The sequence below is a fragment of the Callithrix jacchus genome, chromosome 17 (genome assembly GCF_049354715.1).
Source record: "Callithrix jacchus isolate 240 chromosome 17, calJac240_pri, whole genome shotgun sequence".
NCBI classification, from domain to species: domain Eukaryota; kingdom Metazoa; phylum Chordata; class Mammalia; order Primates; family Cebidae; genus Callithrix; species Callithrix jacchus.
Window position 1 is genome coordinate 28,840,545 of NC_133518.1, and position 25,147 is coordinate 28,865,691.

The 25,147-nt window shown below is 36.4% G+C and overlaps 1 protein-coding gene, 1 long non-coding RNA gene and 1 other non-coding gene across 23 annotated transcripts in view; 1 reads left to right on the forward strand and 2 right to left on the reverse strand.

Moving 5' to 3' along the window:
- The window catches only part of LOC103788753 (uncharacterized), a 112,968-nt gene extending 105,750 nt beyond the window's left edge, over nucleotides 1–7,218 (forward strand). For 14 of the 19 annotated variants that reach the window (XR_008477342.2, XR_008477353.2, XR_013528504.1 and 11 more), the window contains 3 exons: nucleotides 3,830–3,950; nucleotides 4,279–4,460; nucleotides 5,709–7,218. This is a non-coding gene — a long non-coding RNA (uncharacterized LOC103788753). Of the gene's footprint in view, nucleotides 1–3,742; nucleotides 3,951–4,278; nucleotides 4,461–5,708 lie in introns of all 19 variants that reach the window. The other 5 variants (XR_008477344.2, XR_013528510.1, XR_013528499.1 and 2 more) reach the window with 3 other exon arrangements.
- The window catches only part of TIPARP (TCDD inducible poly(ADP-ribose) polymerase), a 33,038-nt gene continuing 9,286 nt past the window's right edge, over nucleotides 1,396–25,147 (reverse strand). For all 3 annotated transcript variants that reach the window (XM_078353980.1, XM_035277834.3, XM_035277833.3), the window contains exons 3-6: nucleotides 14,448–14,616; nucleotides 12,696–12,856; nucleotides 4,155–4,433; nucleotides 1,396–3,466 (exon numbers count right to left, since the gene is read on the reverse strand). In XM_078353980.1, coding sequence (XP_078210106.1) covers nucleotides 3,019–3,466; nucleotides 4,155–4,433; nucleotides 12,696–12,856; nucleotides 14,448–14,616 — 1,057 coding nt within the window. In that variant the 3' untranslated portion in view covers nucleotides 1,396–3,018. The remainder of the gene's footprint in view (nucleotides 3,467–4,154; nucleotides 4,434–12,695; nucleotides 12,857–14,447; nucleotides 14,617–25,147) is intronic.
- Nucleotides 12,420–12,525, reverse strand: LOC118149006 (U6 spliceosomal RNA). The gene has a single exon (XR_004736182.1). It is a non-coding gene; the product is annotated as a U6 spliceosomal RNA (small nuclear RNA).

A 25,147-nucleotide genomic window follows, 5' to 3' on the forward strand; every position in this document is an offset into this window, starting at 1 on the left:
GGTGTAAATTTCAGCTGTGCTGGTAGAAGTTAACGAATGCCATTTAGTATGTTTTAAATCCATAGAACCATTACAAAATTTAGACTGATTCTATAGTTATTACCTAGTTTAAACAACATACAATACCAAATCAGGAACTTAAAAATCATTACACTGGGGCTAAAAGCACTTTTAGAGATGCTTATGTATACTAATCAATCAGTTGACTTTTTAAGTTAGCTGAAATTTAATGTGTTGAGAGCTGATAAGACTTCTACAAATCCTTCTCCTCCCCCCAACTTTTTTTTTTTTTGAGACAGGTTTCACTCTGTTGCCCAGGCTGGAAGTGCTGTAGTGCAACCTCAGCTCACTGCAACCTCTGCATCGTGGGCTCAAGCCTCAGCCTCCTGAGTAGCTGGGACCACAGACACACATTACCACAACCAGCTAATTTCTGTATTTTTTGTAGAGATGGAGTTTTGCCATGCTGCCCAGGCTGGTCTCAAACTCCTGAGCTCAAGCAATCTGCCTGCTTCAGCCTCCAAAAGTGATGGGTTTATAGGCATGAACCACCATGCCTGGCCATACAATTTCTTTTATATCTCCTTCACACCCAGTCAAAGGGACAACCTGCTTATGTTTTTCTCTGCAGCTGTCTGCTGATACATTTCCCGTACGGGAAACACTTGGGACTGGAAGAGTTTCAGATTTCAGGTTTTTAAGTATTTGCATATTTCCCAGTTGAGCATTCCTAATCTGAAAATCCAGAATCTGAAGTGTTCCAATGAGGATTTCCTTTTAGTACCATGTTGATGTTCAAAAAGTTTTAGAATTTGGAGCATTTCAGATTTTCCAATTAGAGATACTCAACCTATAGAAAATTTGTCCCAGCCAGGTACAGTGGCTGACACCTGTAATCCCAGCACTTCGGGAGGCCGAGGTGGGCAGATCACAAGGTCAAGAGATCAAGACCATCCTGGCCAACATGGTGAAACCCCATCTCCACTAAAAATATGAAAACTGGCTAGGCGTGGTGGCGTGCATCTGTAGTCCCAGCTACTTGGGAGGCTGACACAGGAGAATCACTTGAACCCGGGAGGTGAAGGGTGCAGTGAGCTGTGATCACACCACTGCACTCCAGCCTGGTAATAGAATGAGACTCTGTCTCGAAAAACAAAACAAAAAACTCATCCCTTTCCTCCAAATATTACCTGCAAAATAAAATATCGACTATTCTCTTGTGGATAGTGGACTGCTAGATAATGTATTTTCTGTAGATTCCCACTGCAGGAAAGCTTAAGCAGCAGGTTCTGTTTACGTCTGTTCATTCATACATTTAACCAACCAACCAACATTTACAGTCACCAATTATGTGTTAATTCAGTGATCTTAAATGGAACCAAAACAACAACAAAGTTTTAAAGAATTACCATAACTTTTATTTTTGCTTAGTTTTATTAAAAAAATAAATATGTCATAAAGCTTTCTTTTTCCTTAGGGAGAAAATAAGGAACAAGTCTCATAAAATCAAATAAGCAATGGTAAGGTGTCTTAACATGAAAAAGATTAGGAGTCACTGGTTTACAAGTTATAATTGAATGAAAGAACTGTAACAGCCACAGTTGGCCATTTCATGCCAATGGCAGCAAACAACAGGATTAACTAGGGCAAAATAAATAACTGTGTGGAAGCCCTGATAAGTGCTTAATAAACAGACTGATTCACTGAGACATCAGTATAGATACATCTTGCTTTAAACAACACAGAAGTTCCTGAAAAGTTTTGTGTAAATGATATAACCACAAACATACCGAGAGAGCTTGGTAACTGAAAGAATTCCATGGTGAATTCTTTTCTGAACAACCACTTTCACTTTTGTAAATCCAGGTATTTGCTTTCTATAAGGAGTATACTTAGTTGCTACCTCTCTGAACTGAGGAAACAGCAAATTTACCAGACAGTGCTCCAACTGGGCCACTGGCACAGTTTCCAAGTTTGTGTTTCTATTAAGTAAGTAGTGTAAGTAAGGTACAGAGTCAGCCAGGGAACCCAGCTGTATCTGGCAAAGCAGGTGTAGGGGTGGGACTGCCATCTACCAGTAATTCCAGCAAATACTTTTGTGACTCTACTTTGTGCAAAACACAGTAATAAACCTTATCAATTTGGCTGTAGATGTACTTCCTTTTTCTAAAACTTTCAGTCATAAGCTAGGTCTGGAACCCCAAAAGAAAGTAATACTTCTAATCCTCAAAACTGGCTTTAACCAAAGTAGTTGCCCAACTCCTTCAAACTGGAATGGATGATAATGAAAGAGACTGAGTTTTCCAAAGCTGAAGTTTAACAACACAAGAATCACCTTTCATATCACTAGTTAGTGAAAAATTTTGCTGGTGACAAAAATTTTTCAAATGGTTGTTTTATTTTTGTTATTGTTTTTTTAACTTCCTCTAAACAGAACTCTGAATTCTTGGGCAAACTGCAGAAGTTAGTCACTGATGTTTTCTGGTTGATTGGTTGATATATTTCAGTACTGCTGATAGAAATAAAAATTTCTTTCCACCCACCAGAATTTCATGAACTTATATTATACCAAAGCAGTGATGTTTTGGACAGAGAATATGCATGGCAGTACTATTTCCAGTGAGTTTTATCAAATGTAAATAAATAAACAGAATCCTCACTTTGCTCACAGCCTCCATTCCATTTGGCCAACTTCTACCAGACCCAAGCCACATTTAAATTAGGCTGTTCAGTTTTTTTATTTAATGCTCCTAATAACATTACTGTCTATATGTACAAGTGTGAATGAAAAGAGCATGTAATCTGTAGTCTTTTCCACACTGAGTACACTAACAATTAGTAAATAATTAAAGAGTAAGTGATCATTTAAAAAAAAAAATTTCTAGCACTTTAAAAAACGGGTCTGAAAAGTGCCCTATTAATGTCCAATGCTGTTCCCCACCCAGTCCCACCCATTCAAAACCTGCTACAAATGCTGAATTGTGTTCATATCAAATAATTTAGCAGTACCAAGATTTTTCAAATGGAAACAGTGTTATTGACTTCTTCATATTGAATAACAAAATAAGGGTAACTCTGGTCATCATTAAAAATGACAAAAATCTGAGGCTCAAAGAAATTATCCACACAAGAGTCATAAAGGTCACTGGTAACACTTCCAGGATTGACTGGAGGGGGCCTTCTCATGCCATGACTGCCCATTGTGTATCTGCCAGTCAGCACTTTGGCCAGAAACATGAAATGGACTCCTTTGGAGGACTTCTTAGAAAAGTTATGAGAGTAGCTTGCCTTCTTTGCAAAATAACTGCCTTGTCCAAACATTGTAGCATGCTTTCCACAGACTCGAGGGTCAAAGTTGTGTTTGCAGATTCCATCTACCACATCCTGGGATGTTCCATGAAATAAATGTCTCTCATTTATTATCCTGTCACGGCCAAACATTTTCCTGTTCATATATTCCTTTTTCCTAATGCAAAGAGCAGACAGGGAATTCAGAAGGATGAAATACAAGACAATTTAACAGGCATGATGTAGTCATAAACTTCTCTTTATGGTTTTAATGAAGAGGAAATATTAAACTAGTTATTATCAAGGGAAAAATGCCATCAAAGATCCTAATAAAAGTTTAAACTTATCTTTCCACTGAAGAAAAGCCCCTTTCCTTCTTTTGCCACCAATCATTTACTTGCTTTATTTTCCATGTTAAATCTATTAAGAGTTCTCCTATCTTTTCCTTCCTTAGGATGTCCTCCTTGCCTAATTCCTCCAATCTGAAGATCTCTTAGATTCTAAGATTCCTGAAATCTAAATGTATTCCCTCCCTTTGTAGTACATTCGTTGGCTGACTTGAGAGACACCATAGTAAAGTGATTAAGAGCAAGGCCTCTGGTGCCAGATTGCCTGGGTTCAAATTCCAGCACCATATCTTATAGCTGCATGACCTACAGCAAGTAAGTTTCCTGTGACTCAGTTTCTTCTTCTCTGTAAAATGTAAATTGTAATAATCCTACTCATGTCTGTTATGAGGATTATATGTCAGTTAATACATGGAAAAATATGAACATAAATTGTATGCAAATGTTTACTATTATGTTCCTCATTTGACATTAGCTAAAAAATAAAGCTCCCTTGAACTTTTCACACATCTGACTCACCTTTTATATTTCTCCCAAAGAAACTGGTTTTGGACTCTCAATATCTGCAAAATTCTATATTTAAACTCAGGCACAGTCTTATGAAAAAGATTGTAAATGATCCTATAACTTTTATCCTCTGCAGAAACAGGCACTTGGATGAAGTCCTGAGATGGATGCATATAAACCCAAGTTTCAGGGTAAAAGTTTGCTGAAGTGACCCCATCTGGGCAGATAATTTGTGATGATGAACCTGCTTCAAGAGGTGGAGGAGCTTGTGTGGGAACCCCACCAAGTGTCCTAAAATGAAGAGGAAGAAACATTAATGTAAAACATTAAGAAATAAGTACAACTCACATTATAGGACTCTATATCAGTGTCTACTTAATATAATCTGTATAGCTTTAGTGCTTATTTAAAAAATAAAAAATGCTATCTATTTAAGAAAAAAAAAAGTCTTAAACACTGCCTGTACATGAATAGCCTAATATTAGCCTCCTCTGGGCCTCCTTCCTATGGACAAAACTCCGAAATGTATAGCTACAAGGCAAAGAAGCAAGAGCCAATTCAAAAATACCTTTACTTTTGAATCCTAGACTCCTCTTTATTACCTATAGCTAAAGAAACTTTGTTATATGTTTTCTTCAAAATGTGCTGATACTAAGCAGAGAAGATTTCATTACTAAAGGATATGTGGGTGGGAGACAAAGTAAGGCAGGCAGCAAGGAGGGAGCTTATAGGGAGAAAAAAAAAGCTACTTTAATTTCTGTATAAAAACAAAAATCATGGAGCAGGATCTGAACACTGATAAATATTTGATATTTGTTTCATTTTCCAAGATTACATATAGAAGCAAAACCAATACTATTGAACTTTTAGAGCTATGAGTGTGCTTAAGATGAAGCTAATTACTATGAACTCTAGATACCAGAATGCATATCCGTGGGCCTTTAAATTCATGTCTGTTATTTTGAATAATGATTTTAGATAAGCAGCAGCTTTGGTAAGTTACTTATTCCTGCCTAGTTAAATGCTTAAATTTAAATCACATTTCTTGGCCATTTTCAAAACAGAGGAAAAAAGAAAGTAGAGAGCAAGGAAATCCTGACCCTGAGACTTAGTTTCAGGGCCAGGTACTATAACACTCATTGGCATATACTGGTCACAAGGAAGTAATAATGTGTGCCAAAATGGATTAGGAAACTGAAATTTTCATAAGAGCTTTGTGACACAGAGACTACAACTTTGTGTGAACATGTGTCTCATCTCCAAAGAGCATAGCTGACCATCTCTCTCATCATAATCATAGCCAATAAATATTATGCACCAGTCATTTTACATACAGTATCACTAATTGTCACAATAACCCTTAAAAAGACTTGGTTTTCCCCACTTTTCAAATGAAGAAACTGAGGTTTACATAGATTAAATAATTTGCCCAAATATCACTAGTAAAGAGCAAAGACAGGATTTGAATCTAGGCCGGGCCCATCTAGGTAGTTTCTAATCTCATACTCTTTTTAGTTCCATATATTTCACAAGCTTTTCTTTCTTCTTTTTTTTTTTTTAAACAAGGCTGCAAAGTGACAGACAAGATATCAGGACTCCAACCTGGTTTTGCCTGACTCTCACCACCACCACAAGCACAAGCACCAGCACCAGTTGGAGAAACCAGCACACTACATTATTATCATCATCACACAGTCTTTTAAGGGATGACTTTAAAAAAACAAAAAGCTGATTCTGTACATTACTTTGGGCAGTATAGCCATTTTCACGATATTAATTCTTCCTAACCATGAACATGGAATGTTTCTCCATCTGTTTGTGTCCTCTCTGATTTCGTTGAGCAGTGGTTTGTAGTTCTCCTTGAAGAGGTCCCTTATGTTCCTTGTGAGTTGTATTCCAAGGTATTTTATTCTTTTTGTAGCAATTGCAAATGGCAGTTCGGAAATCTAGGCAAAACTATCCAGGACATAGGAGTAGGCAAGGACTTCATGAACAAAACACCAAAAGCATTGGCAACAAAAGCCAAAATAGACAAATGGGACCTAATGAAACTCCACAGCTTCTGCACGGCAAAAGAAACAGTCACTAGAGTGGATCGGCAACCAACAGAATGGGAAAAAATTTTTGCAGTTTACCCATCTGACAAAGGGCTGATATCCAGAATTTACAAAGAACTCAAACAGATTTACAGGAAAAAAACAAGCCCATTCAAAAGTGGGCAAAGGATATGAACAGACATTTTACGAAAGAAGACATATATGAGGCCAACAATCATATGAAAAAATGCTCATCGTCACTGGTCATCAGAGAGATGCAAATCAAAACCACATTGAGATACCATCTCACGCCAGTTAGAATGGCGATCATTAAAAAATCTGGAGACAACAGATGCTGGAGAGGATGCGGAGAAAAAGGAACACTTTTACACTGTTGGTGGGAGTGTAAATTAGTTCAACCATTGTGGAAGACAGTGTGGCGATTCCTCAAGGCCTTAGAAATAGAAATTCCATTTGACCCAGCAATCCCATTACTGGGTATATAGCCAAAAGACTATAAATCGTTCTACTATAAGGACACATGTACACGAATGTTCATTGCAGCACTGTTTACAATAGCAAAGACCTGGAATCAACCCAAATGCCCATTGATAATAGACTGGATTGGAAAAATGTGGCACATATACACCATGGAATATTATGCAGCAATCAGAAATGATGAGTTTGTGTCGTTTGTAGGGACATGGATGAATCTGGAGAACATCATCCTCAGCAAACTGACACAAGAACAGAAAATGAAACACCACATATTCTCACTCATAGGCGGGTGATGAAAAATGAGAACACATGGACACAGAGAGAAGAGTACTAAACACTGGGGTCTATTGGGGGGAAAAGGGGAGGGCCAGTGGGAGGGGGAGGTGGGGAGGGATAGCCTGGGGAGAAATGCCAAATGTGGGTGAAGGGGAGAAGAAAAGCAAAGCACACTGCCATGTGTGTACCTATGCAACTGTCTTGCATGCTCTGCTCATGTACCCCAAAACCTAAAATCCAATAAAAAATTAAAAAAAAAAAAAAAAGCTGTGGAAGCATGACTGCTTTCTCTAGCCCCACCTTCTACAAGTGACTGTGCCTTCAATTTAATGTGCTTCAGAGTCTCTTTGTGAGACAGAGTCCTGGAAGGGTGGATACAGGGCTTACTGAATCTCTGAGGTGCTTTTAAGTACAGGGGCAGATTTAAAGTGCTGCTGGTTTCTCCAACTGTCACAACAAAAGGCACAACAGTTCTTGTCCTCTGTAGCATTTTCTCAGAGCCCACACAGATTCCTTTGGATCCTCAGTACTGATACATTCTTCACTGGTACACTTTCATGAAGAGAGGCCTCACTGCTTTAATCAGATTCTCAAAGATCTGTAACTCCTTAAAAAGCCAGCACTATTCTGGACGAATGGTTGGGAAGCAAACAATATAAGCCCCTTATTTTTATTTAATAGCTCTTCCCTCTATCCAGATTTGCAAAGAAAAGAGTGAGTCCCCAGCCCACCAGGTTTTCTATTATTACCAGGGGTTAAAGTTAACAACAAAGCCTTCTTGTTTGAAGGAGAAAGGTAAGATTCTCTCCAAGCACTCTGCCCAAGAGGTTTTAGACTGTCAGCCTGTACAGCAAACCTAACCCTAACAGAAGAGATTCTGCCCTTTTCTTTCTGATTATCACTACTATGCACCCATTCCTTAAAATGAAAGCTTCAAATATAGCTTTTCCTTTTTTGGGGGGGATGGAGATCTGTTATTACTAACATATGCTTGAAGATGAGCTGAGATAAACAATTCCTATCCATTCTAAGACATTAAATTGGACTAAGTATATGATAAACATCCATTCCAACCCACAGATGCTTACTTTTTAACAAGCCAACATCCTAACTGGCCTAAAACACAAATATGCATATACACATCTGTCTGATGGGCTTCAAGACTCTAGTTGCCATGGGTTAAAAATATATATTCTAAGCACAGTTACAAATGTACCTTTATTTTCTGAGAATGATGAGTTTGTATTCACCTCATGGGTATTCCAAAGATATATGGCATGTGTCACCATACCACACCAGCCTTCTCTAGAGAGGCCAAGTCAAAGGGAATTGAGCTTCTATGAAAAGATCTCTGAAGAATGGATTTTCAGAATCAAAGGCCACCTTTTATAACTCTCCCTCCTTCCCCTTACCATTTAGAAGGATGTTTATTAAACCAATTTCAGTGATGAAATAAAAATTCATTCATTATCCTTTTGGGGGGAATTAAAGAAACCCTGTCAGACATTCTCATGACCATGATGTGATTGCATGGGATGGATATTCTTTCAGCTGAAAGCACTGAACCCCCTAACCCCTAAATCTGAGCTTTGTTTGCTTATGCAGTCTCAGTTCAAGAATTCTAAGATTATTAAAGAATAAGCTCCTTTTTATCAGCCCCATTAAAAAGCAGGAGAGACCTTTTAAAAAATAGCTGAATTTGCAGGAAATTCATTAATTAACATCAATCTCCTACCCTACCCCTTCCACTCTTAGACATCTCTGATTCCCTGAGAATTGTGTCCTCTTTAACACCTAGTTTTTCTCTGACCCTTTGCATTTAATAACAACTTTAAAACGCAAGATCATGCCTGTAATCCCAGCTACTTGGGAGGCTGAGGCAAGAAGACTGCTTGAGGAAGGAGTTCAGGATCAGCCTCAGCAACACAGTGAGACCTTGCTTCTACCAAAGAAAAAGAAAGAAAAAATAAGCTGGGCATGGCAGCATGTACCTGTAGTCCCAGCTACTTGGGAGGCTGAGGCAGGAGGATCACTTATAGTATTTTTACTGGTGAGAGGGTCTTGCCTTGATGATGGCCTGACTGATGAGGGTGGTGGCTGCTAAACTGGCAGTGGCAATTTATTAAAATAAGACAACAGTGAAGTTTGCCACATCAACTGACCCTTCCTTTCATGAAAGATTTCTCTGCTGCATGCAGTACCATTTAAAAGCATTTTACCCACAGTAGAACTTCTTTCAAAATTGCAGTCAATCCTCCCAAACCTTGTGGTTGCTTTATCAACTAAGTTGAGGTAATATTCTAAACGCTTTGCTATTATTTCAAAATTCTTTACAGCATCTTCACCATTAGATTTCATCTCAAGAAACTCCTTTCTTTGCTCATCCAAAAGAAGCAACTCCTCATGCATCCAAGTTTTATCATGAGACAGTAGCAATTCAGTCACATCTTCAGGCTACACTTCTAATTCTACCTCTCTTGTTATTGCCACCACATCTGCAGTGACTTCCTCCACTGAAGTCTTGAACCCCTCAAAATCATCCACGTGGGCTGAAATAAACTTCCAAATTTCTGTTAATGTTGGTATGTTGGCCCCCTCCCATGAATCATAATGTTCTTGATGGCATCTAAAATGGTAAATCCTTTCCAAAAGTTTTCCAATTTACTTTGCCCAGATCCATTAAAGGGATTGCTATGTAGGGCAGCTATAGCCTTACAAAATGTACTGTTAAAATAGGAAGTCTTGAAAGTCAAAATTACTCCTTGATAAGTGGGCTGCAGAATGGATTTTGTATAGCAGGCATGAAAACACTAATCTCCTATACATCTCCATTTGGGCTCTTGGGTGACCAGGTGCATTGTCAATGAGCAGTAATAGTTTGAAATAAATCTTTTCTTCTTGAGCAGGTCCCAATAGTGGGCTTAAAATATTCAGCAAACCATGCCATCAACACATGTGCTGTCATCCAGGCTTTGTTTTTCCATTTATAGAGCACAGACAGAATAGATTTAGCATAATTCTTAAGGGACTTAGGCTTCGACTTAAAGTCATCAGCTACATGAGCCTCTGACAAGAGTCAGCCCTGTCCTTTGAAGTCAAGCATTGACTTCTCTCTACATGGAAGTCCTAGATGACATTGTCTTCTAATAGAAGGTTGTTTTGTCTACATTGAAAATCTCTAGTTCAGCCACCTTCATCAATGATCTCAGCTAGACTTCCAGATAACTTGCTACAGCTTCTACATTAACACTTACTGGTTCACCTTGCACTTTTGTATTATGGAGATGTCCTCTTAAACCTCATGAACCAACCTCTGCTAGGTTTAAACTTTTCTTCTGCAGCTTTTTCACCTCTCTCAGCCTTGATAGAACTGAAAAAAGTTATGGCCTTGTTCCGGATTAGGCTTTGGCTTAAGGGAATGTTGTGGCTGGTTAGATCTTTTATCCAGACCACTAAAACTTTCTCTATATTAGCAAGGCAGCTATTTTAGTTTCTTATAATTTGTGTGCTTACTACAATAGCATGTTTAATTTCCTTCAAGAACTTTTCCTTTGTATTTGCAACATGGCTAATGTTAAGGCACAAGAGGCCTAGCTTTTGGCTTATCTCAGCTTTTGACATGCCTTCTTCACTAAGCTTAATCATTTCAGGCTTTTGATTTAAAGTTAGAGATGTGTAACTCTTCCTTTCACTTGAACACTTAGCATCCATTGTAAGGTTGTTAACTGGCCTAATTTCAATATTGTTTTGTCTCAGCAAATAGGGAGGCCCAAGCGGGGAGAGAGAGAGAGGGAAATGCCAGTCCATGGAGCAGTCAGAACACACAGCACATTTATCAATTAAGTTTTCCATCTTATATGGGTGCCATTCTTAGCACCTCAAAACAACTGTAACAGTAACATCAAAGATCACTGGTTAGATCACAATAACAGATATAATAATAATGAAAAGTTTAAAATATGGCAAGAAATGTGACTCAGAAATACAAAGTAAGCACATGCTGTTGAAAAAATAGCATCAATACACTTGCTTGACCTAGGGCTGCCACAGACCTTTGATTTGGAAAGAACGCAATTATCTGTGAAGTACAATAAAGGGAAGCACAATAAAACAAGATATGCCTGTATAATGAAGACATATTTATGGCATTAATTGTATTGCTGCTTATATTAATAGTTCATACTTTTACAAAACAAGCCTAAGTTTCAAAAAAAAAAAAAAAATACAAAGAGGAGGAGGGCATATTCCATGATCTTGGGATCAAAACAAAAGCATTTTCACCACTCACTAAAACTTTCCAACAATGCAGAACTTGCATTCTTACCCTCACACAGAAGCTATATCTTGCTTGATTGGCTCAGCATGCCAAGCTGTTGGTCCCACTAATGAGTTCTACTGTCTCACCAGGAGGACAATATATTCCTAACTACTGGACACTGACACTATCTCCAGCTGTGCTAGTAAAATCACAGAAATGGCATTTTTACTAGTTCTAATTTTTTAAGAAACTCTACAAGGTAAAATTTTTCAAACAGGCACTTGGAAGGAAGTATACACTTAACCCAATCCAATATACATTTCTAAAATTAGTCTTACTACAAATTTCTTTTGGATACTGATCATTTCAGGTATTTTTATCTGTAGTTTGTTTTTAATGTTCCTCGTGCAATCACAGGATTAGAATCACTAAGATTCTGTCATAACAACTTAGGAAAAACAGTTTGAGCTAAAATAAAAACAGTAGGAATATAATAACAGTATGTTTACCTCAAAGATCAGCACAAAAAAAAACATCCATTAGACAACCTCTAAAGTTCATAAAACCAAGTAAACTTATACCATTTTCAAAATCAGGCTCTAAAAACAGCATATCTGACTGGAGTAGATAATGATTTCCCTAGAGATACTAATTATCAAAGATGGCCATGTGAATGGTAATGTGCCCACCACCTTTGGGTATCTGTAAAGATATGCCACTGGGTTATCTGGAGATGAAAGGAAGAAACCAACTCTTGCCAAAATGGAAGAAAAGCTCATCTACAATTCAGAAAGGTGTGTTCAGTCCTAACCTTATATTAAGAAACTATATTCTTAGTATGACAAGTAATTTTAGTGAGTATCATAGGAAGAGGTGCCTTACCTAGCCAGTAAGAATGTAAATTATTTTAAAGGTGAATTTTTCCCATTCAAATTCACTCAAGGACGAAGTATGGAGAAATCACCTTGTAGGACTCTCCTCACTTGCTCTGGCAATTTGGCTAAGCTGTCCGATAACACAGAAGGGTCTTATCTTGGAAGTAGTTCCATGAAAGAAGTTTCACAGAAGGAAAAACTCAATCTTCCATTAAGGAGATAAATGCAAGTTCTGTACTCATTCCAGACACAATTATATTTAGTTGTGGAAAAATGTTAACTCTAAAAAATCCAGTAAGATACTCATTCTTTTTTTTTTTTTTCTCTTTTTAAAAAAAATATGGAACGCTTCACGAATTTGCGTGTCATCCTTGCGCAGGGGCCATGCTAATCTTCTCTGAGATACTCATTCTTTTAGTGTAGGATGAATTGTAACTTATTTGTACTCAATTTCTTGAGGAATTAAAAATCCAATGAATACTTTGGAATTTAACATTCTAGGGATACTAACCAAGGCAAACTTTTAATTTAAAATATTTTTCTCTCTAGTATTCAGGAGTGCATTTCCATAAAATGAGAGTAATGATAAGACTTTATACTGGACACTTACTGTAAATATGGAAGCAGTATAAAACAGGAGCGGAAGAGGGGTCTCCTTTTTATTTCTCTCCTGAAGAATGAATTGTGGAGGATGTAGTGGTTATTCCACATCATAAATCGAACTTCTTTCAGACCCCGAGAGTTGGCTTCTTCAATCAATCGAATGACAGACTATGGAGGAGAAAACAGAAGGTAACAACAAAAAAAGGAAAGTTAATAAATAATTATGGTTAAAAATGAAAATTTAACTAAAGGCAAAAGTTATCCTCACAGGAATTTCAATAAAGTACAGTGAGTCAAATTAGAGACTCTTTTTTTCCTTCCAAGTATGTAGTGTGGAAAGATACTCCCTGTTCATAAGGCATGGATTTTCACCTTACGAAACATGTGGGCCCAGGGAACCATTTTATTGTATTTTGAGCCTTAATAAGATCATAGAAGGTTTTGGTTAAGGGATTTTTCAAAAGAGGAAGTAAAGATAGTGATGTTTGCCAGTCTCAGTGGCTCACACCTGTGAATGACTTGTGAGCCACTCCCAACACTTTGGGAAGCAGAGGAAGGAGGACTGTTTGAGGCCAGGAGTTCAAGACCAGATTAGGCAACATGGCAAGATCCTCTCTCCACAAAAAATAAAAAACAAAAATTAGCCAAGTACAGTGGCATATACCTGTAGTCCCAGCTATTTGGGAGGCTGAGGCAGGAGCACTGCTTGAGCCCAGGAGTTTGAGATTATAGTGAACTATGATTGTGCCACTGTACTCCAGCCTAGGCAATAGAGCAAGAGCCTAGCTCTAAAAATGAATAAATAAATTTTGAAAAGGTGATGGTGTATAAAGTTCAAGCTTCAAGCTCCAAACCCAAAAACTTCTCAGAAAAAAAACACCGGAATGGTCCAAGTATTCTCAGAGTACATTTTAAACAACCTTCTACTCTTATTTGGAAGGTAGACACTAGTGATCCGATCTTAAGCTTACTTAGTTTAATATTGTGTTTTATAATAATTAATATACTAGGCTTTCTTCTTTTGCTGTTGTCTTAAAAAATCGAAGTGAAGGTAGATAAGTTGTTCCCTCCTTTTGTAATGCTAGAAACGAACTTAATCAAATTGAAAAAGTCAGATTTTTGGAATGTGAAATTAATCTCAAGTCCATTTGAGGATATTAAAATGACTCAGAATTGTCATTCAGAAGCAAAGTAAACCATCATCTTTTTAAAATCTTGCTTTGAGACTGAAGGGTTGTTTTCACTATCTTAGACTAAGGATGTAAATGCACATAGGAGAAAATTTTAAATAACTGATTTCCCTGACCACAGCTCAATAAACATTTTCAAGTACTTCTTCCAGAGACATAAGAGTGATTGTTTCCACCGGGCTTCTAAAATGCTAAGTGTAACACTTAATCTAATCTCCATAAGCCCAGGAGCCAGATATAATCAAAAGTCATACCAGTTCTCATCTTGTGAAAATTACTCCACAGGTGGCAACAGGTCAAAGTACTTCATTTCTATAATGTAAGATTCTGTGGAAAGAATTTTACTTAGCTAATAGTGGTAAGCTATCTTTGGATTTCAAATTAATGGAAAGAAATAAATTTTAAGAAAAATAAAAAGTTTTCTTATATCAGTGAGACTCAATTTTATATTCATAAGCTCTTTAATTATATCCATAGTTCTGCCTAGTCATTGTTGTAAAGAAAGAATAAAATAGAAGAAAAAAATTAAATTTGAAAAATGTACTTGTCAAGAAAGAACCTGTAAATACCTCAGGATACTCTCTCCATCCAAAGTGGTCCCTACAGAAGAATTTCCAGACTGTGTGGTAAATAGAGTTGACATTGCTAGAGGGTGGTGTGGACAGCCTTCGTAGTTGGTCAAATTCAGTTGTTTCATACACATTCATGGCATTCAGATCTGCCCAAAATTCTTGTCCTCTTAAAAAAAAAAAAAACCAAAAACCCTGTTAATATATTTGTAAAACAAAAATATCTAAACATCTCATTGGACATTAAAAATATATAGCATAGCCTGTTGTAGAACTCTCAAGACTTGTTTCACTTGGAGTAAAAGAATATTTATTGCTTGTTGTTTCCATAGCAACCATTTCCTATATGCCCTTTCTAATCAAGACCAAAATTTCTAGGCCATAGAATTATAGTAAGATTGATTTAACCCCACAGCACCACTGGCCTAAACCAATCAAAATAAGCCCATCTTCCACTCTACAGTGGGCTGGCCTCGGCCAATCAGGGAGTCAGTTTTATCATGAAGGTATGTAGAAACTAAACATAGACAGAAGAAAATTTCTCTTGAAGCTTGACCTTTTTTTCAGAGGCCATCAGTTTACTTGAGCCAAAATAGGAATATACAGTATTGCCTGATTAAAGACAGGATAAAAGAAGGGAATACTAAAATTACTCCAGATAAAGCCAGAACTAATCCACCCAACATCAATGTTATCTTTTATCCTGTGGGTACAAAAATATTAGCAAAACATGAAGAAAAAAATAGTCTGTATTACTATGAGGTTTAGCTTTGAGAATATTTTGGTCATCTTGTTATACGGTCCACTGCTGCTGACTTTACAAATGTCTCCATACTGTTAGAAGGGAAGTCCCACTATATGAATCAGACTCATTTAATAAATTAATTTATAAAGGGTGGTCCAATAAAAACATTTGTGTTTCCTTTTTTTAATATAACTTCATGAAACATTTGAACCAGTATTTCAAGTAACTGGCATAATGGTCATTGTACTCTTTTCTCTTCTCTCTTTTTTGTATATGTTTGAAAGTTACTTGAAGAAAATATAAAAAATGAAATATATGATAACAGCATAGTTATTGCAGCATGGTGTACCACAGATTTCTAAATGGGTGTCTATAACACAGGAAATATTCAAGATTAGTGGCATTCAGAAAGACTGGTACATGTGAGGTCTAGGTGTTCAGACAGATTTTCCCTATAATTAACTTATTTCCTGGCTGTAAATTAGAATTTTGAAAAGGGTCGTTAAATTTGATCTATGGTTACCCACTGCATTCCAGCCTGGGCAGAAAGAGTGAAACTCTGTCTTAAAAAAAAAAAAAAGAGCTTGATCTATGGGTTTTGTTAGCTAGCACATTTTCCAAAATCTGCTCTTTAAATACTTGTTTTAAAAACTATTAATAGATATTCTGTGCACAAAAGATTCTGCAGTCAAATATTTGAAAAACTGATTATACAAAGCTTAATAATTTACTTTTGGCAGTCTCTCCTTAGTCCCTTTAATATGCTAAGGTAGATACCAAAGTACTGTGATGAAGGCTATAAAAATCCTTCTAAACCTATGACAATGTTCCTCTCTCCCTTCCCCCCATGAATATCTAGTAACATCTCTCAGTACAACTTTGGCAAACATCAGGAAAAGAAAAAATCTACTTTCCATCCTCTATCCCAATGTTCACAATTTATGAATCAGGTTCTACTCTGAAAAAAAAAAAAAAAAAAACAACTCAGGTTATATAGCCAACTGATGATACCAAAAAGCATGGAACTTGTAAAAAGCAGTATATTCTTTTAAAATTATTAAAGATCTTCCCAATAAATCCCAAATTTCTTGCTTAAAAAGAATACTAACTAGTTGGATGTGGTCTCAGAAAACAACATATAATTTTATTTAAGCATGAAATAAGGCAGTAAAATGTAGTTTAAAATAGTATTTGGCCACTGTTTTAAAATGATTTATGGTAAATAGGAATATTTAATTCAAATAGAAAAATGTTTCTGGAAAATCCTAAAAAATGAAACAAACAAAACTCCTGAAAACTGGAACTCCTATGTCTAAATTAAACTTTGTATCAAGTTGCCTTAAGCAATATTCATTAACTTCATAAGAATCTGATATTATGATTAGAAAGTGAGATAAAAATCTTTCTCCCTGTTAAGACTGTTTTAAGTTTCTAAACATATTTTTCTGCCTTTAAGCTTCACCCAGCTACTTTTCCCAATTATGAGTTACAAATCCTCAGTATTTCCTTTAAGGAGTTCTTAGAACAGCAGTCATTATGTTAACATGCATTATAATATAAACACCCAATGCTTTTTGCTGTTTAGTGTCAGATTTTATTCTGGACATCACTCTAGCAATTTCTGTGTAAGCCTGTATTACTGAGACTTCATAGATAACGATTTGCATGAGAAAGACATTTACAACTGCAGCTTTTGCTACATTCTCTGTGCATGTCAGTCCTTTGGGCATTATGAAGTTTCTATGACAAATCCTAATTTGCTACAATCAACTGTTCTTTGGACTGATGTATCAAAGTACTCTTTTAGCTCTATTTGGTTTTCAATATGCTTTTTCTAAACCTGACAGAGACAAAATCGCAAATTTGAAAAACATTAAATCGTCTTTTTATAAGATTAATTTTACCACCTGCTCTCCCTTAAACAGGGAATGCTTTAAAAATCTAAACCCAAGAGGGTTTTTCCTCTACAATCTGCATCAGTATAAATATGTGCAATATGGATGCCAAATGTTCAAGAGCCACCACACTCTTCTTTATCAAACTATTGTTTCTTATTATCAGAAAGCAGTTATGAGTCATCTGTGTGTGGTAATCATGATGGTAGGCTCTACTGGGCAATAAACAAAGAATTAAACAGATGTAGGCCTGTCTTCCAGGGGCTTTAAGAAAGGAATAACTAACAAAATGTAAGCCAAAGAAGCAGTACATCTGCCTATCTAAACTCATCAGTGGCAAGTACATTCAGGAAATAAGAGGACAAAGGATAGACATGCAGCAATATGGGAGAAGAGATGGTTATTGGCATCCAGTAATGGAAAAAGGTCAGGAAAATTAACAGGTTTTACTCTATCAATTTAAGATACCTTTTAACAAGAAAAAGAATTTTAGGAGCAGTTTAAATAACAGGAAATATCACTGGTAAGTAAAGAGTTGTGTGTAAGAACAAGGGAAAAGGGTCTCCAAGCACTTTGCTTCTTGAAAGATGGGTGGAGCAGGATCGGTCCAAGTAGTTGGAAAAGGAGACCTAAACAGGGGTATCTGAGAGATGAGGAAATGTGAACCTATAAATTCCTGTAAGTGGGTAACAAGCAATGTGAGAGATGTCAGGCAATGAACTGAGGATGTTTTAAGTCCAGGGTCTCATAGCCTTAAGATATAAGGGTAGGAATTTACAGTATTGAGCAGATGAAGTTAGAGTCAAAGCATTAAATACAGGCTATTGGAAAACTAAGCAGTAAATATAGAATGTTAGAAACTGAGCAAGAGAGACAGTGCTAAAGATTGGGGGTGTCTTTGTAAAAGCAAGGTGCAATAATCTTTGGAGATTAGAACCCCATCTGGCCTAAAAGGCATCTCTACTGAGGGATGGCCAAAAAAAGAGTGTGAGTGATAGCCACTGTACAGTAGGATTTCTATCTTGCTACCTGTATCACATGGCTAAATTCATCAGTATCGTGTTATCTAATATACAGTCCTATCATGAACTAGGAAGAAAAAACAAACAAACATGTGAACAGATTGCTGATTTTTGCTATTAACGGAAAAATGAACTTGAACCGCTGAAATATTAACAATTCTGTTTTTGCATGTTTCACCAACACACCGCCACACATAGAACTATAAGAATCCATATACAACACTAATTTAAAATGCTGAAAAGGAAGCCCATTCTCATAATTTAGATGCATTATAACAATGGTTTTCCTCTTCAACAAATATCTACACATACCAATTAAGCCAACATTTTTCAACATACATTACCAATGCATAGAATACCAAAACCCACACTAAGTCAGAGAGTATGCCGCACACATCATTTCTTTTAAGTATCCTAATATTTTAGTATTTAAGATCCTAAAAAGAAAGTACAAAGGACCTATGACATGAACAATAAACAGAGTGGGGATGAAAACCAGAACTAAAATAGAAAAAGATGCTAAATGAAATAGCAATGAGTAAAAACACAGCTTCTTTCTCAGAAAAATAGCTCTTGAGTTTATACATTTAAGAGATCCATGAAAAGTGTAACCATTTTAGGCTATTTCTCTATTTATAAAGTGTTTGTAACCAAGAAGAAAATGAGACAATATTTTAAAAAGCAAAGTAATTGAAAGTAGACAAATTAATTAGGTACTGGGCTCTGCTTTGGCCATAAGAAAATGAAAAAGGCAAAATGCCACAGAGCACCAACCTAGTAGGGAAAGCAAACCCTATGGCATAGTGTGAAATGTGGCACAAAGGTGGTCAGAGGCAGATAGCCTATCTCTGCTGGGAAAGTTGTAAAGAAAAGTGGTCACGGGAGTCGTCCCAGAGTGGATAAAATGTGAGCCAAGTCTAGCTACCAGGCAAACGGTGGGAAGTGGGACACCACATGCAGAGTGACTCCATGTGAAGAAGCTAACCAAGCAAGGCACACAAGAATAGTGTGCAAGAGGCACACCCACTTCATGTGGGAGGTCAAGGTATATGTATCTATGAGAGATAAGGGATAAAACTGGACTGGATAAGTTGGCTAGGGCCAGATAATGAAGAGCTTTCTATGGGCAGTAGGAAACACCAGTGAATTTTCAACAGGGTCCAGATTTGTCTTTATAAAGATCACTCCAATTGTAGTGGTATAGAAGAATGATTTCTTCTATAAATAAGAATTACTTATTTTTGGCAGTGGACAGATAGAGAGTACTATTCATCTGCTATATATTAGGATATTCATCAATATTATTTTATGAACAGCCATCAATACCTATTAGAACTGCACATGAGACATATGATGACAGAGGACTAAGGAGGCAATGTAGGGATGATATGAAGTATTTAAGAGTTAGAATTTAACTGCATGAAGGATAATTACATGTGGGGCAGAAGAGAGTTAAAAGAGATTAGGAGGTCCTATGTTTCTGGTCTAGGTGATTGGATAATGGTGCAATTAACAAGAAATTACAAGACATACCGCATATTTAAGTGGGAAGGTAATAGAAATAAAACACAGACTCAGACGTTGGCATAGGTTGACTAAATACAGAGTTTTCTGAACCCTACACTCTGTACAGTTTTAAGCAGCTCAGTTAGACTTCAGAACCTTGGCTTTCTGCCTGTATGAGTTAACTGGTTTCTACAAGGATAAGCCTGTGACCTCAAATTAATTAATACCCACCCTAATCAGGTAAACTCACCACATACAATTAGTGGGCCCTTTTATTACTATGATGTAAAGTGAAAATGTCTCCCAGAACCGAGGGTCATAATGATAGAAGGATAAAGATTAAATGCAATTTAATTTATTGAGAGTATTGAGGTTCTGCTACTGGCTTGAGACAGTTATGACAGATGAGATATGTTTGTGCTGCTAAAACAATTTTACAGGTGAACAAAATATAGCTGGCTTTTGATACTAGGCTTTGATAGTTCCAGGAACTCATTTAGCAATGCTGGAATATCTGGCAGCTTATATCCCATCAAATATGTTACAAGGTGATGAGAAATCAAAGCCATAGCATACACAATACCAACATATTTTGTGAAAATAGTGTGTAGAAAAGTATGTATTCAGAACTATGTATTCAGAAAACTGAATAAAACTGATACCAAACTATCATTTATTCTGTTGCTAATTAAGATTTTTGTTAACACTGCCTCAAATAAAGTAGTACAGGGCTGTTGTGGGGAGGGGCAATAGAACTTACTTATGAATGCTTACATCCAAAGCAACATCTTTAAATATTCACCAGAGATTAAATTTCTTTTTCTTTCTTTCACTTTTTTTTTTTTTTTTTTTTTTTTGAGATAGGGTCTCCTGTCACTCGGGCTAGAATGCAGTATCGCCAGCTAGGCTTACTGCCACCTTGACCTCCCTTGCTTAAACTATTCTCCCACCTCAGTGTTTTGAGTAGCTGCTACTATAGGCATGCTCCACCACATTCTGCTGATTTTTGTATTTTTCTGTAGAGACATGGTTTCGCCATGTTGCCCAGGCTGGTCTCAAGCAATCATTGGCCTTCCAAAATGCTAGGATTATAGGCATGAGCTACTGCGCCCAGCCTCAGAGGTTAAATTCTATACTTAATTACACTATGACACTGTAAAACTAACATAAAACTTGGATCATGGATTTATCTAAATACCTCAAATGATTTTTGAATAGGTAAAAGTGTTCCCTACCTTAAGATACAATGCATTTCTCAGGATCAATTCTTTAAGAAGTGATCATTAGGCAAAATTCTATGTTGCTGCTCCTTTGGTACCTCCTGAGACATCTTGAAAATTCTTGCTTCCAAGAAGGCAGCAAGTTAGTGAGAAGAATGCTATCTGAATTCACATTTATCTGTGTGCCAAACTTCATGTCTGATTCACAAATTGTTAGACATCTGTAGTCTTAAAAGTCATTCTAGGCCAGGCACAGTGGCTCACGCCTGTAATACCAGCACTTTGGGAGGCCAAGGCGGGTAGATCATGAGGTCAGGCAATCGACACCATCCTAACACCATGAAACTCCGCCTCTACTAAAAATACGAAAAATTAGCCAGGCATGGTGGCATGTGCCTGTGGTCCCAGCTGCTCGGGAGGCTGAGGCAGGAGAATCACTTGAACCCGGGAGGCAGAGGTTGTGGTGAGCTGAGATCACACCACTGCACTCCAGCCTGGGCAACAGAGTGAGACTTCGTCTCAAAAAAAAAAAAGTCATTCTAGATGTGAACCCCATGAAATGAAAATGAGAGGATAAGAGATAGGAGAAGAAAGAGGCAGGTAAATTTCCTAAATGAAAAGATAGTATGTTTTTAAGTTTTTCAAAAACATATGGGGAACTAAACAAACATAACACAGCTTATTCTCAAAACACATTGATACTAAGACATGATCATTTGAATACATATAGATGTTTGTTAACCCCCTAATAAATGATACTTTACAATGAAGTCCACTGGCCCCAATGCACCCACTAAAAGCAAATTACAATATCTACTGAAGGAAAAGAACCTACTAAAATACTCTTATGCTGACTTTTTTTGTTGTTTGTTTTTTATTACAGAACTACAGATCAAAGCGAAAACAAAAAGACTTTCCAGCAAGATATGGATAAGTCTAAAATCTTTCATAAATAAAAATTATACTTATGAGATCTCACTGCTATTTATAGTGGTGCGGGATTAAATTTTTGTACCCATCAGGTACCAGAAATGTCATAAAAGCCTTAACTTTTATTCAAGATCAGTCACATGTCCTGGGATCACAGAAGGTACTATACTTGAGACATACTTCTCAACTATGGCCTGATAAGTGAAACTTAACTTCTGTAAGAATAGCTGGGATAGAAGGCACTGGCTAGTTTTTAAAATAGTAGCATACTTTATACTACCTTAAATTATGCAATCACTGATTTTCATAAAGAAGAGTAGATATCTCCTCTGTTAAGAAAAATATTTTTTAAACTGAGAGGTTTCTATCTTATCCCAAAGTAAACAATAAAAAATGTCTCTCATGTATTCAAGACACAAGTGCTGGTTAATTCAGTATTTTGGATATAGAATTTGACATCCCTTAAAAAGGAATAAAATAAATTTATCAAATTTTTCTACATAAATGTAAAATAATACTATAAAGGATAAAATTACTTAAAAATAAGTTGCTTTCAAATAATCTCAATTCAGCACTCATTTACACATAAATAAAATACTAGTTATTATCATAAAAATATTTTCTAATGCCTAGAAAGATATAACTATTAGCTAATTTATTTCTGCTTTGACTTTTAAATTACAAATGATCTCCACAAAAAGGTTTTTATTCAGAATTTCCTATTATTTAGCTTTGTTTTTTTCCCCAATTAGTCCAGATGAACTAACTAATCAACGAATTAGAAATATACTCATTGATGACTTATTATGTATTTGATGCTAAGAACCCAGAGATGAGTAAGCAGCTTTCAGCAGACTAGAGATCTGAATGCATACAAGCAAACTACAAAGAGAAGTCATCACTCTGATAGTTCTTTAAACAAATTGCTGGAGAAAAAGACTTCCTATAGAAAAGACAAAGAGTCTTTTTATTGTCTAGGTTTTATAAACTATGATAACAATACCTTTCAACATTGTCTTAAATTGGTAACTTTTTCTGAAGGAGTTGGATTCTACCAAGCCAAATTTCTCTGATAGATTCCATTTTATCATTAGTTAAGACAATCAAAATTATTTCCGAGTAACAAATTTGTAGAACACTTTACATAATGCTTCTGATGTCTGCCAGCATTTGGATAATCCAAATGTCAGAAAGCAAGCAAGCAAAGTTCCTTTCTGTTTCACATACTTTACCCCAATTCTGTTTCACATACTCTGCCCAGAATCAAGGATGTCTTTCTTTTGTTAGGATGAATAATTAAACTTAGAAGGCAAACCCAGTGTTTCTCCTGTGCTAATTTTTACTCTATAAATGCCTGGAAGTGAAAGAGCTAAGCCAGGTGACAGTCAGAAACCAAAGACCAACCATATCAGGAAATTATTTAGAGTATTTTGTGTCATTTGCCCTCTCTACAACCTGATCAGCTGAAGGAACGGTGAAATCACAGGGTGCATGCAAGATTCTGAAAGCACATGCAAGCAAAGTTCACCTTTTGGTCCCTTCCCTTGCCATTCTTCACTGACTATTCAAGTGCTGGTGAATATTTAGTCCAAAGATAAGCATCCAAACTCTCTGGCTATGTCATGTAAGTGGGACAATTTAAGAATCCTCCAATTAATTTAAAAAAAAAAGCTAATGTAATGAACAGAAATTCTTGTAAGTATAGCCTAAACATATTTTCCAATGATTACAAAAAGTACTATGTTTCATCATAAGATTATTCACAAATCATTCCTTATACTTAGAAGCAACACCACAAAAACAGAGGACTTCAATTTGCATAAAGAATACAAATTTACTGAACTCTTCCTCAGACAACTTAGTTATGGGAGATTCTCAATACACTCCTTACACAACTTTTTGTGGTACACATACTTGAAAGTCACTGGTTTCTGCAGAAGGTCAAAAGGAATAGTAGCTCTAGCATCCTCACTTTTGTAAGAGCTTATCCTTTCATTGTGAGAACCATGCAAAGGTTCTTCACTGGTCAAGTGGGTGTTACCAGTAAGTAAACAGCATAGAGCAAGAAAGATCCGGGAGACGGACACATTTTGTTGTGTGGAAATAGCAAATAGGAATGCTTAGTTAACCCTCTTCTGTGCTTGCCTTAGTAACAGTGACTGGCTAGGTCAGCAAGGGAAAATTGGAAGTTTCACAAATGATAATCTGAAGTTTATTAATGTCATCAACTTCTAAAATTTGAGATCCTAAATACAGAATTGATTATATTTAGCTTAAGTCTGCAATACTGTCCTCTTCACACATTCAATATAAATCTTCACAGAATTTATCTTACATAAAATCCTTAATTTTCAAAAATTTCAAAATGTATTCCTAAACCTACCACTTGTAACTTCAAATTCCCTGTTAACAAGGAATTACCTATATTAGAAATTTAAAGCTTTCAGTTACTGTTTCAGGGATTGGGCTGGTTTAGGTTTAACGTTTGAAGGAAAAAATTTTAAATCGGGGTGAGTCTGTGTACAGTATAATTCTCAGTCCTTAGAAAGCACTGTCATAAACAATATATAAATATAAAAATAAGCCCTATTTAGTTTTGTCAAAGAAATTCCTTCATATCTAAAATGTGGCTTGTCTGCTCCTAGAAATGGTGAACTTCAGAAGTATTTTATTCCTTGTACAGTTTGTGTTTAAGGTATTGCAAAGTAGAGGAAAAACCAAGATCTCAGGCTATCACCTATTTCAAACCCAGAATGAAACAAAATGGCTCAACTTTCAGCACTGTGATATCTTTCAAAGATACAAAATCTCTCAACCTGACTTTAAGACCCCAATCTTACTATGAAAAAGAAATTCTACTACTTTTACAACATGAGTTTCTTTCAAAACTTTGACAATGTCCAATTTGAACTAGCCATACAAGTTGTACCAAAATAATTACCTTGCAATTTAAAATATATTTGTATTTCCTTTGCAAAAAATGATATACACATGTACTAAGTTTTCCTTCCACAAAACGGCAACTGCAACTCACAAATTGGAGACTGATAATTATTAAAGGTTGTTGACCAAGGTTAAGAGGACTTAAGGTCCTTATTTAAATGCAGTCTAGAATCATCACCACCAGACAAAGGATACAGAATCTGGCCATCTCAAATCAGGAAATAATAAATAAAAATAAAAGAGACCATGGGAAGAAAGTCATAATCTCAAACGGCTGTATTTTTGTAGCATTCCTTGAGTAGTCAAGGTTTGTAAGGACTACATACTGCTTTACCCTTTAGGAATAACACCCAGGCCGGGCACGGTGGCTCACGCCTCTAATCTCAGCACTTTGGGAGGCCAAGGCGAGTGGATCACGAGGTCAAGAGAGAGACCATCC